The following is a 12,401-nucleotide window of genomic DNA, read 5'->3' on the forward strand; positions in this document are numbered from 1 at the left end:
TGCCTTCCTGGAATGGATGGAACTGCTTTTGTTGCTCAGTTCACTCAGTCATGTTTCTAGCCTTTTCTGCCTCCACCAGTATGCCTCTGATAATTACATTGAAAGTTGAAGTGAAAGCAGCTGTTACTGATATATCTGAAATCCCCTTTATTTAGTGGTGTGTATTGCTTTGAAGGCAGCAGTGCTATTCTGTTTATATTGCTTGCTGCTGTTGACCTCAGAGATAGCATCAGCAGCAAACTCCAAACATAAAAGGGTCATCATGCACCAGGTAAGAAAAAAGCATTTGTACAGAGACAAATATTACCCAAACTGGCAGAAACCAGGGCAAAAGTGTCCAAAGAATAGCCACAGAGGCAGATCGTATAACACGACTGAGAATAATCTCATGATATCAATTTGTATTTTTAACATTTTACCTTCCTCTAATATTGAACGTTTAATGATACGTAAAATATGATTCATGTCCTGAGCAATTTGTATAAGGAATAATCTCTGGAAAGATTTACAGAATGTAAGATTATTTTAGCAAAAGCCAAACAAGTACAACCTCTTTCATCGCAAAATGGCAGAATGGTTACAGCACCGAAGGAGGCCATTTGGTCCATAATGACTATGCTGGGTCTCCAAAGGAGCAGTTCACCCAGTGCTGCCGCCACCCCCCCACCCCCCCACTCTTTCCAAATAGTGCCATGGGGTATTTCATACCCACCTGAGAGAGCAAGCCTGGCTTCAATTTAATATCTTAACTGAAAGTCAACACCTCCAGTAATGCAGCACTCCCTCAGTACTGCACTGAAGTGCCAATTAAAACTTTTGTGCTCATGTCTGATAAGTGGGATGTGAATACATGACCTGTTGACTTAGAGACACAAATACTAGCACCTGACCAGTGGCCTAGATATTATTCATGAAGGCTTATTCAGATGCATTAATGTTCTATTTTTATTGAAACATGGGAGGACACTATATTCTCTAAACAGGTAGCCACATATCTGATATGAGGACATTTATGTAGAGGTGAGCTATTGGATTACATTCTCTCCTTCCTAATAACAGAGAATGCTTTCCATTTTTTGGAATTTGATGTTGGAGGTCTGAAGTTAAAAAAAATTATTTCCTTTCTTGCCAGAGTAAAGGCAAAGGCATGATCAGTGAACTATGTCCGCTGGGTCTAAAGATGGGCTACCAGACCTTTAATTCATCTGTTCTCCTTGGCAGCTGTCAGACTATCAAATATCCAGGCAGGAAAGAAACTTTTATTTTCCAACAAACAACCTTAGGCATGGTTTAATCAGAAGTCTGAAGGCAAAATTGCTTGAGGCACTTGAATATTTCCTGTTAAACATATTGCACTTGTTTTGTGGAAAAAAATTATCAAAAGAAATATCAGCTTCAAGCTGTTTAAATTATGAATGCCTCACTGGAAACAAAGCGACAACGTGTGTCTCTGGAAATTGGATTAGACTATTGTAGTTTGTTTTTTGTCTGTGTTTCATGCTCACCATAGTTGAAGAATTTCAATCCCTGGTGTATGACATTTTTTTTCCACTTGTGCCTTCCAATGTCAAACGCTGTCAATTCGGATGCCTTGCAGCCAAATGTAGAGTAAAATTCATTTGCTCATTCCCAACCTCAGTAACATAATTCTCTGTGTGCATTATTTCATTTTCCACATTAGCCACCCTTTTGGACTAGAATTGCATCTATTTTTTTATTCATAATAAAAGACTTAAAAGTTTCAGAAATAAATTGAAGGATAATAAAAATATACTCACAGGTATGGCACGACTAACATAGCATATCATAATGTAGCAGGGAATGTAATTAATGATATAAATGTGTACATTTTATAGGGAAAATGTGCATTTGCCCTTCACCTGTATCCAGTATCCTTCCTGCTTCTTCTGAGAGTGAATTGAAGCTGGAATATGCATTTTTGGCAGTGCTGGATTTCACCTACAATCTTATAGTGGCAATTTTACATGTGTTGATGGATGTGATTGGTGAGTTTGAAACTCTCCTCATCCTACATTCCCTTTAGTCATTGAATTTGCTGCTGAATTTACATGTGAAAAACATTGCATCACTGGCCTCAATACTCCACCTGCATTTCACTTGTATCCAACTCTTCTGAGGGCAACCAGCGATGAAAAATGAGCTATGAAGGCTTGCTGCCAATCCTAGTCCCAATAAAATGCTGGGTGATTTTTTTTCCCCTGCCAGCATGGCCGACTTGCTGTAAAGGGGTAGACAAGCCACAGCCACAAATATTCTTTCAGGTCGGAGTGGAGCTGGAGTTTCAGCAAACAGTTGCAAACTGTCCCTGGATGAGAGCTGCAGGTAAAGGGTTTTGTTTTGTGCGTTATTAATGACCCTTAGGCTTCAGTAAAGAATGGCAAGCAGTGCCCTGTTCCTCTGTTATGAGAAGGAGGAAGATAACGAGGCCCGCTACTGTGATGCCTAGTGGATAAAGCACCACATCCTTTGAACTGTTAGTGTGAGCCTTTGCATCTCAACTCAGCAATGCTCAGGAGAGTTGCAATTCCATCTCAAAGCATTAACTGACTTGTGTAAGCCACTGCACACCTGCAGGCACAGCTGATAAAGGAACACCTTCTCTGACTATGAACCAAGCCCAAGGCCAAGAGAAGCCTGCAATCATCGAGTGGCTTTGGCAACAAACTCCCCTCTTGTTCTTACAGACATATAGCTATCATTTGAAGGAAATAATTGCTGAGTTATAAGGAAAGAGTGGGTGAGTGGGACCAATTGACCAGCTCTTTTAATGGACCAGCAAAGAAATGATGGGCCGAATGGCTTCCTTCTGTACTTTCAGATTCTATGAACGACCAAAGCTCCTACATGGAAACCATTCTGCTACTGCTCCGCATTAACATTTCCCTATCTTGCCCTCAATCATTCTGCATACATCAGGTGAGGGGCAAAAATGTTTCCCAGCAAAACAAAAATTAGCTACTTTGCTCATGTATGCTTTCCCTTGCTAACTTCTGTGGCCTGTTATACCTGGTCTCCAACTGTAACCCAAAAGTATAAAAACATTCTTCACACTGGTGATAGTGACAAAATGCCTATTGTAATTTTTTGATTGTTTCCCTGTATTTTTGTCTGAGTAGAGAAACACTAGCAGGAGTGATAGTGGGTGTGTGATAGCTGTTATAGACTTTCTCCACGTTGTAAATTGCACATTATGTGCTGTGCAGTGAGGACAAGGAGGCTGCAAACATGCTCATTATATTGTATTATTACAAAGTCCCTTTACCTTGATCATTGAACTTCTTCCAGTTTTGTTCAGCCTTGTGTGCATTGTTTGAAGCACCTCTCATGGTCGGGTCATCTCCTTCAAATGGGGCTGGATCATAACTTTTGTTCACCTCCATGGCAGCAAGGATTTTCCTGGTCCCCATTAGGACCAAACAAAGGTGGGGCAAGAAAAAAAAAAGGCCGCCGAGCAAGGCAGCCAGAATTTCTGTCTCCATTTTTGCTTTTGGTTATTTTCATGAGGGTGGGAGAGGGAAAGCGGGACCCAGAGCCCCTCCATGCCTCCCCATTCCTATGAAGGATGTGATTGACAATGTTGTGGGGTTATTGAGAGCCTGCCCCAGGTAAATTTTTCAATTTTCATGGAGGCAGCTAGACTTTAGCAGCTGTTGGGTTTTATATCAACTGCTCCGAGGTATGAACCGTGGATCGGAGTCGAGAAGAGTTTAAAAGTTAAGTAAATGGTTTTGCCTCCTTTATAGTTCATCATTAAATGCTGTAGCGTGAGTTGTATCTGTGTTCAGTAGGGTGAGTGATGACAGTATCTTGACTGGATGATGTAACAGCCCCTTAAAAGTGTGTTTGCCAGATTGTTACTTCAGCCAACTGGCAAGCTGTCAAGTAAAAGATTAACATTGTAAATGTGGAAAAGTTAAAAACATTCATCCAATAGATAAAAAGTTAGAGTACAATTCACACTATTGAAAGGGTAACCTAGTATGATAACCAAATACAAACATTTAATCTTTTCCCATTGCTTTTATGTATTCAGTCTAAATACCAATTGATGTAGCAGTTCTGAAGTCTGTTTATTTACTCAGTTTATGAACTCTTGGCTGCATTCCAATGCCTAATTGTTTAAAAGTACTTCACATTGTTTGTGCAGCTGCTTTGAAAGGTCTGCTTGTTTACTTGGTGAATTTGTGGGCTATTCAATGGCTTTGGGCTGTTATAATAGGGCATGTGAGTTCTGTTCATAAAGTGGATAACGAGAAAGGGAGATGAATGTGAGATGATGAGGGTGAGTATGAAGGAGGTGAGGGGTTGAGGGTGAGGGTATGAAGTTGAGGGTGAGGGTTTAAAGTGGTCAGAAGGGTCAACTGCATGTAGATGAACCGCTGATTGCCGTGGAAGCACTGGGCCGAGGTTTTTGGGAACTGAGACAAGCCTTTTAACCTGCCCGCTCTGGACTTGGCCTGCCTCCATTTCTGCCTCAAGGCCACTTAGGATCTGGAACCCCTAAAGATCCTGCCTGCCGGCAGTCTCAAGATGGAAGTAGGATTGTGATGACGGGATTAGTTCCGTTGCTTGGTTTCCACCTCCAACGTGAAAATCTGGCCCTAAATCTGTGATTGCTATATTACAAATTCCACCTCAGATGAAGAAACATGAAATTACTCGGGGCTGTCTTCCTATACTGCAGTGCGGCAAATTGGTACAGACATAAATGGTTACCTCAACCCCTCGAGCTGCTGCGATCAGTTTGAACAGCACTGTCATTATATTTTCTTCCCTCATAGAAGTGGGATTCGTTTGGAAGATGCCACTAATGCTGGGAATCCAACATTAATATTAAATTAAGACACGTTGGCAAAATCTGAGATAAAAACTGAAAATGCTAGAAACGGCAGCTCTGGCAGCGCTGTGTTTGAATGTTGTGCCTTCCACAGCTGAATAGCTGGAGATATGTGGAAGCATTGAGAGCTGGGTGTGAGGTTTACATCATTGGGATGTGTGTGAGGGTGTGGGGGAATGTCTAGATATTAGGCACAAGTCCTGAGTGCCGGGCGGTGCTAATGTGTGTGTGGTGCATTGAGCAGCATGAGAGGTTGGTGGTGTGATTGGTAGGAGATGTCTTGAACATATGAAATAATTGACCTTGACCAAATAAGAGGATCAAAACGGTTAGGGCCCCCACCCCCACAGTAATGGGTAGTGCCACGGTTATGGCCGATTTTTGGACTGGCATTTTCATTGTTGAATGGAACCTCTGGCTCCAATGTCCACATGACCTCCTGCTAGGAGGCTGCCACTGTTTCATGGGATGGCCTCCTGGCATGAGGGGTACCCCACGCTCTGCCTGGAAAATCCAGTTGGCATCGAGAGAATGCCCTTGACTTAACTGTTACTTGCCGTGAACAGGCTGGTAACCATTCCGACCGCCATCTCAAAAGTTGCATAATCCAATGGAGACAGAAATATGTCACAGAGATGGGTTGCCCCGCCTCCTGATCCTCTATCATGGGCCATCTAAAATTCAGCCCACTGTGTGCACATTAGAAACCTTGGGTATAAATGATACATCAAACTGAGGTAACCAGATTTTATACATTAATCAGTATATACATTGTCAATCATTCTACAATAACTATAAAGTGCCAAAAAAACTATATTTCTTTTCAAAAAAATACTAAATGATTAATGAATCAAAATGATATGCTGCTGCTCTGAGTAAAGACATCATTTGCTAATGATAGCTTCCAAAATAGACTGTTAAATGTGATTGACCTCAAAATCTAAGATTATCTCATTCTTGTGCATAGAAACTTTTACAAAATATAATGCCAAAAAACAATTACTAAAATCTTGTTATGACATTACAAATAATCCCACAATTTTGGTTGTTTTGAATTTACTTCTTGTGTGGAAAAGTCTCAGCTGTTCATACTTGGTGTTCATTGATTCAGTGAGTGAAGAAATCTTACAGGCAATCCCTGGCAGGAAGGGGGCTCACTGGCTTAAAATGTTTTCAGAAGGTCCTTCATGGGCATCCCAGATTAAGTTGTCCTGCTGCGATAAAACTGAGAATACATTAGATCGTTGAATGTGAGAAGAATTTCTTGCCATCAAAAACAACAAAGCCTACTTAAACCAGTAAAGCACCGTTAAACAATTCAATCTGTCTTCCTTACACTTTTTGCTACTTAATCACATGCATTAGTATAGCTGATATTTAATTCCGCTCCGTTTAATCAACATGTTTTTTGCACAACTGATTACTAGTTGGGTTTATGTCAGTCTGCTGGACTGCTATTATCCTGCATGAGAATGTGCTTATTTTACTGATTGAACAAAACACTCGTAAGGAAACACAGTAAAGCCTGATTTTATTACTCCAGACTGCATATTGTACTTGCTGCACATCATTTTATGAGCCTTAACAATGGCTTTAATATATCATAAATATGGTTTATTACACAATACACAACAGATATAGCGTGGAGCTGTTATAAGTATTTGTTTTGACACCTTACCTGAATATATTTCAAAGTGAGTCATGCAGAATTAAAGCATTTTACTCAAGGCTTTATGATATTGTGTTGAATTATTGAGCTTCCTAAAATTTAGTTTTTCCTACCATCTGTGCTAACTGTCCCTACCAGCTGTTGCCTACAAATAACCAACTCTTTATTGTCATTTTAGATTTTAGAATCAACCCTCATTGTTATTTTAGAGTGAATTAAACTCTTCTTTCAATCTCCAAGAAAATACATTTAAATTAAATATTAGTGAAATCCAACTTCGCAAACATTCTGGACCAAATTCTGGAGTGATTTAAAGGAGACCTTGCTCTCCATCCCCCGCCCCCAGCCCCTCTTGGCCTGCTGTCAGCCAGCCAGCTCCAGGCATGTTTTGGGCTTCAGCCTGAGCAGGAACCCCGTCCACCATCGGGAAGATCCAATATGTCAAACCATCACTGCAAGTCCGATCCCACCTCCGGAAACATCACTGAGAGGAGAGGGCATGCTGAGTATATGACCTGATGCACAAATTCCTTGTCTTCCGGCCTCCAAAGCTGCCGCTGGGCAGCTGATAAGATTCCACCCAGAGGGAAATAAAGATTTGGTTAAGAGTGAGTTAAACAAAACTGCAAGGAAAGAAACAAAATGTCAACATGTATAATGTGCCATTTTAAAATCGTCAACAACAATCCATACATGAATGAGATTGAACAGTTTTTTAATTGTTCTTTTTCTGAGCTAGTGAGGTTGGTTGGAAATATATTCATATCATGTTGTTAATAAGGTACTTATGCTGTTAAATTCCAGCTCAAACTTCCTGTTATGAGTTTAAGGCCACTTAATGTGCAAAAAGAGCACCTTCTTAAAACTAACAGGGAGGTTAAGGGTGAGATGCCATTTGTGTGAAGCAAACAGTGGAGGTGTGTAAATCAACAGGCAAGTTCTAGAGATTCGCAACTAATGGTGCATCTCCTTAATTCCCTAAACTCGCGGGCTGATTGTCACATTAATAATGTTGTGTGTGCTCATGTGAGAGTTCTGCAAGTTGGGCTTCTTGTTAGATTGGTACTTCTCAGTTCACATTGGTGTGTTTTTGAGATTTGGAGCACTCACCTTTGTTTCATCAAGTAACAGATACAAACAGATTTTCTGCAAATTCATGGGCTAGAAGTAATTAAGTAGAATTTCTACCTTTTCATTTTAACAATTCTTAACTCCTATAACCACATATTCATTTAAGGCTTGAAAACAAGATTGGACAATAAACACCATTGAGGAAAGTTTTTGAGTTCATCTTAATTCCTCCATCCAGGAAGAATCTAGATCCCTTTCTATTTCATCATTCAAACTGCACAACATGAAATTACTCAAAATTTAATGCAACATTGTTAATCTCATTCAGGGATTCATAAAGGATTTTTGGTGTTGGAAATGCAAAACGTATGCTAACATAGTAAAGAGTGCTCTCAACAGATTATGTTTAAAGCACATTGCTGGGGCATTGTGGAGAGATGTTCATCTGCAATCTTAGTTGATATTATTAGCAGAGATATCATTATGTCAATCAATGGAAGGTAATTTATACATCTATGCCTATAATTCCCAAAATACCTGCAGCTGAGCATGAACAAATTCCAAGTGCCCATCAATCTGCAAATTTCCTTCATGGACCACAAAAACCTGTAATTGTTCTCAGGTTGTTTACAGATAGCTACGTTAAACATGGCTCTTGTAACAAAATAATGCGTGTATGTTATATGGCATAATGCTCTTATCATGATAAACAAGCCTATTATCTGTCTTATCATATGACCAAAACAAAAACAGAATTACCTGGAAAAACTCAGCAGGTCTGGCAGCATCGGCGGAGGAGAAAAGAGTTGATGTTTCGAGTCCTCATGACCCTTCAACAGAACTGAGTAATATTAGGAGAGGGGTGAAATATAAGCTGGTTTAGGGTGGGGGGGTGGAGGGGGCGGGGTGGGGGGAGAGAAGTGGGGGGGTGGGGTGTGGTTGTAGGGACAAGCAAGCAGTAATAGGAGCAGATAATCAAAAGATGTCACAGACAAAAGAACAAAGAGGTGTTGAAGGTGGTGATATTATCTAAACGAATGTGCTAATTAAGAATGGATGGCAGGACACTCAAGGTACAGCTCTAGTGGGCAAGAGAGCAGGGTGGAGTGTTAAAATGGCAAGCGACAGGGAGGTTTGGGTCTTTCTTACGGACAGACCGCGGGTGTTCTGCAAAGCGGTCGCCCAGTTTACGTTTGGTCTCTCCAATGTAGAAGAGACCGCATTGGGAGCAGCGAATGCAGTAGACTAAGTTAGGGGAAATGCAAGTGAAATGCAGCTTTACTGAAAAGGAGTGTTTGCTCTCTTGCCCACATGTCTGTCCTTGGCTTGCTGCATTGTTCCAGTGAAGCCCAATACAAACTGGAGGAACAGCACCTCATCTTCCGACTAGGCACTTTACAGCCTTCCGGACTGAATATTGAATTCAACAACTTTAGATCTTGAACTCCCTCCTCCATCCCCACCCCCTTTCCGTTTCTTCCCCCTTCCTTTTGTTTTTTCCAATAATTTATATAGATTTTTCTTTTCCCACCTATTTCCATTATTTTTAAATCTATACCTTTTATGCCCTGTTAATCTTTCCACCCCACCCCCACTAGAGCTGTACCTTGAGTGTCCTGCCATCCATTCTTAATTAGCACATTCGTTTAGATAATATCACCACCTTCAACACCTCTTTGATCTTTTGTCTGTGACATCTTTTAATTATCTGCTCCTATCACTGCTTGCTTGTCCCTACGACCACACACCCCCTCCCACTTCTCTCCCCCCAGCCCCCCACCCCACCCCACCTTAAACCAGCTTATATTTCACCCCTCTCCTAATATTACTCAGTTCTGTTGAAGGGTCATGAGGACTCGAAACATCAACTTTTTTCTTCTGCGCCGATGCTGCCAGACCTGCTGAGTTTTTCCAGGTAATTCTGTTTTTGTTTTGGATTTCCAGCATCCGCAGTTTTTTATTTTTTTGTTTTTATCATATGACCACTTTGGGGGATCTACTTTTGTTTTCATTTTACTAGTCAACTAAGCAACGTGGTGGAGAGTATCAGTGCATGGGAATTGAGCATTTTTCAATTTGTTTTTCCAGTGTTAGTATCAAGCATACCCAGGGTGATATCGAACAGTTTAGGTAAAAGTCCCTCCACTCAGTGCCATGAGTGCCAGTATTCCATGTTCTACATCAAGCATCATTTTTAATTTCCTTAAGGGGATTGACAATATTTTGCTCATTATGGGCAGTTTTGTGCCATGTATCTAATAATAAATAGGTTGATATTGCTTGAACTAATTTTCTATAGGCTCCTTTTAGCCATCAGAGAAAAAAAGTGACCTTAAATTATGTCTGTATAGGCTGAAAGACAGTGGCCAGGATTTCCTCCTCGGGGATTTGGGGGTGGGGCCCGCTCGCCGAGGGGAAAATCCCCAACGTCATCCTGGTCCCTTTAACTTTTTAGGAAGGCAGGCGGACAGCGAAATCAACTGTCCACCCGCCAACCTGTCAATGTCCAATTGAGGCCATTGACAGGCTGGTTAAGATAATTAAAGACCTGCCCGTCCAAGCTTAAGGCTGGCAGGCAGGCCAGGAGCCCCTGCGGGCTCCAGATTATTCATGAAACTTCATCCACTGGCGGGATGAAGTTTCATGTCGGTTTTTAAAAAATGTAATAAATTTTAAGTTTATTATTAACATGTCCCATCTCGTGTGACATTGTCACATGAGGGGGGCATGTTAATAATTTTAATATTTTTGTAATTTTAGACTTTACTTACCTGTCACTAATCTCCCTGAGACAGGACTTTGCCTCAGGGAGAAGTGTGCTCATTCGCGCGCATGCGCAAAAGAGCACACTTTGACATATGGGGAATCCCTTCCCCCCCCGGAACAGGAAGCGCATAGCGCTTCCTGTCGGGCAAGCTGCTGGGCGGGCCTTAATTGGCCCGCCCACTCAAAATGGCGGCAGGCCCCGTTTCTGTGGCGGGGGTCGGCTGTCTGCCCGCCGCCGAGCCGGTGGGGCCTGCCCGCCCACCAAGAGCAAAATTCTGCCCAGTGTTCCAAACTATTACACTCCTTGCCTCCTCTCACAAAGTTGCACTTCAGAAAATGTTTTCAACATACTTGAAACAAATCACATATAGACTTGGGATTGAAAATTAATTTATTTTACTAAATCTAACATGCTTTTTATTAGTATTTAGAAACGTTTGTGTTTGCTTTGAATTAAAGAATAAGCTTTAAGCATCTTTCTAATGCTCAACTACATTTGGACCATGTTGCCTTCTGGTGATGCAGTTGTCTTTTTAAAGTCATGTTTGCAACTGTGGAATCATATTGCGCAACAGGTGAACAGTTGGGGGCACAGATTTGAATGAATGACAATTATTTACATAATTTTTAAATACTGGGGTGAAATCTGTATATTCACTATCCACCTTCATCTTCGTAAAAATGATGCCAAGTAAATAATTTTCTTGATTTTTTTTTCAGAGAAATGTGATGAGCCACTGACTGCAGCGCTTCCCCACTCTTCCTTTAGTAGTTCATCTGTGATGTCAGGCAGCTATGTACCTGGCTATGCTAAACTAAACAAGAGAGGAGGTAAGAGCTTTTAAAACAACCCTCAATGGCACTTGATTCATATATGATATTTTTTATTGACGAGTATTAATATTGTAATGAGCCATTTTAACTCGGGTTGGGGTGAGCAGCAACTTGCTTTTAGATAGTGTCTTTCATGTGGGAAACGTGCTGAATTGCTTCACCAAAGGGAGAACAAGAAAAAAACAGAAAGCAAAGGAATAAAAAAGCAGAGATTGAGCTATGGTGCAAGAGGTGGTCAAAGGCTTGTTCGGAAGCAAAAATTAATTAGTTGCTTCTTTCAGTTAATGAATATTGCAGGTTATTTGACATGAATCGTGATAATAATGATAAAGGAAACAAGAATATCTATTTCCAGAGCTTCTCATGCAGGAAGGATCTCAAAGCATTTGACATTAAATGTGCTTTCTTTTATTCATTCATGGGACATTGGTGTCACTGGCTAGACCAGCATTTATTGCCCATCCCTAATTGCCCTTGTTCAGAGGGCATTTAAGAGTCAATCACATTGCTGTGGGTCTGGAGTCACATGTAGGTCAGACCAGGTAAGGACAGCAGATTTCCTCCCCTAAAGGACATCAGTGAACCAGATGGGTTTTTACAACAATTGGCAATGGTTTTGTGATCATCATTAGAATTTTAATTCCAGATTGTTATTGAATTCAAATTTCACCATCTGCTGTGGTGGGATTGAACCTAGGTCCCCAGAGCAATACCCTGGGTATCTGGAATACTAGTCCAGTGACAATACCACTATGCCCCCACCTCCCCTTGAGGAGGATGTCAAAGAAGTGCATGCCAAGCAAGAGAGGAAAGAGGAAAATAGAGAGAATTAGGGAGGGAAGGGAAATACACACTTGAAGATTAAAGTTTAGAGGGATTTTTGAAAGCAGGTGACAAGGCAAATGGACCTAGAGAGTGAACTTCCAGGTGACCAGGAGTAGCCCCAATCCCTGAGAAGGTTATGTATGGGTGCTTAAAACTGAAGAGGTAGGATATGGAGAAGCGGTGTAAGGATTGAAAAGTGAACATTTGCATTGTGAAGTTAATTTGCTGCAGGTGGAGTGAGAAAAGGATGGGTATAATCGAAGTGCTGAATTTTGTGAGAGTGAGAACATGAATTTCATTTTCAACAAAGTGAAATTTGTGGAGTGTTGAACTGAGAATGTCAGCCAGGAATATATTAGAGAAGACAAAGTTTGAGGT

At 41.0% G+C, this 12,401-nt stretch overlaps 1 protein-coding gene across 1 annotated transcript in view; it reads left to right on the forward strand.

Annotated features, from left to right (window-relative positions):
- LOC144678739 (contactin-associated protein-like 2) overlaps positions 1-12,401 on the forward strand; it is a 2,328,914-nt gene that overhangs the window by 654,199 nt on the left and 1,662,314 nt on the right. The window contains exon 2 of the mRNA XM_078538599.1: positions 11,085-11,195. Coding sequence (XP_078394725.1) covers positions 11,085-11,195 — 111 coding nt within the window. The remainder of the gene's footprint in view (positions 1-11,084; positions 11,196-12,401) is intronic.

This window comes from Cetorhinus maximus, chromosome 3 (genome assembly GCF_964194155.1).
Source record: "Cetorhinus maximus chromosome 3, sCetMax3.hap1.1, whole genome shotgun sequence".
Taxonomy (NCBI): Eukaryota; Metazoa; Chordata; class Chondrichthyes; order Lamniformes; family Cetorhinidae; genus Cetorhinus; species Cetorhinus maximus.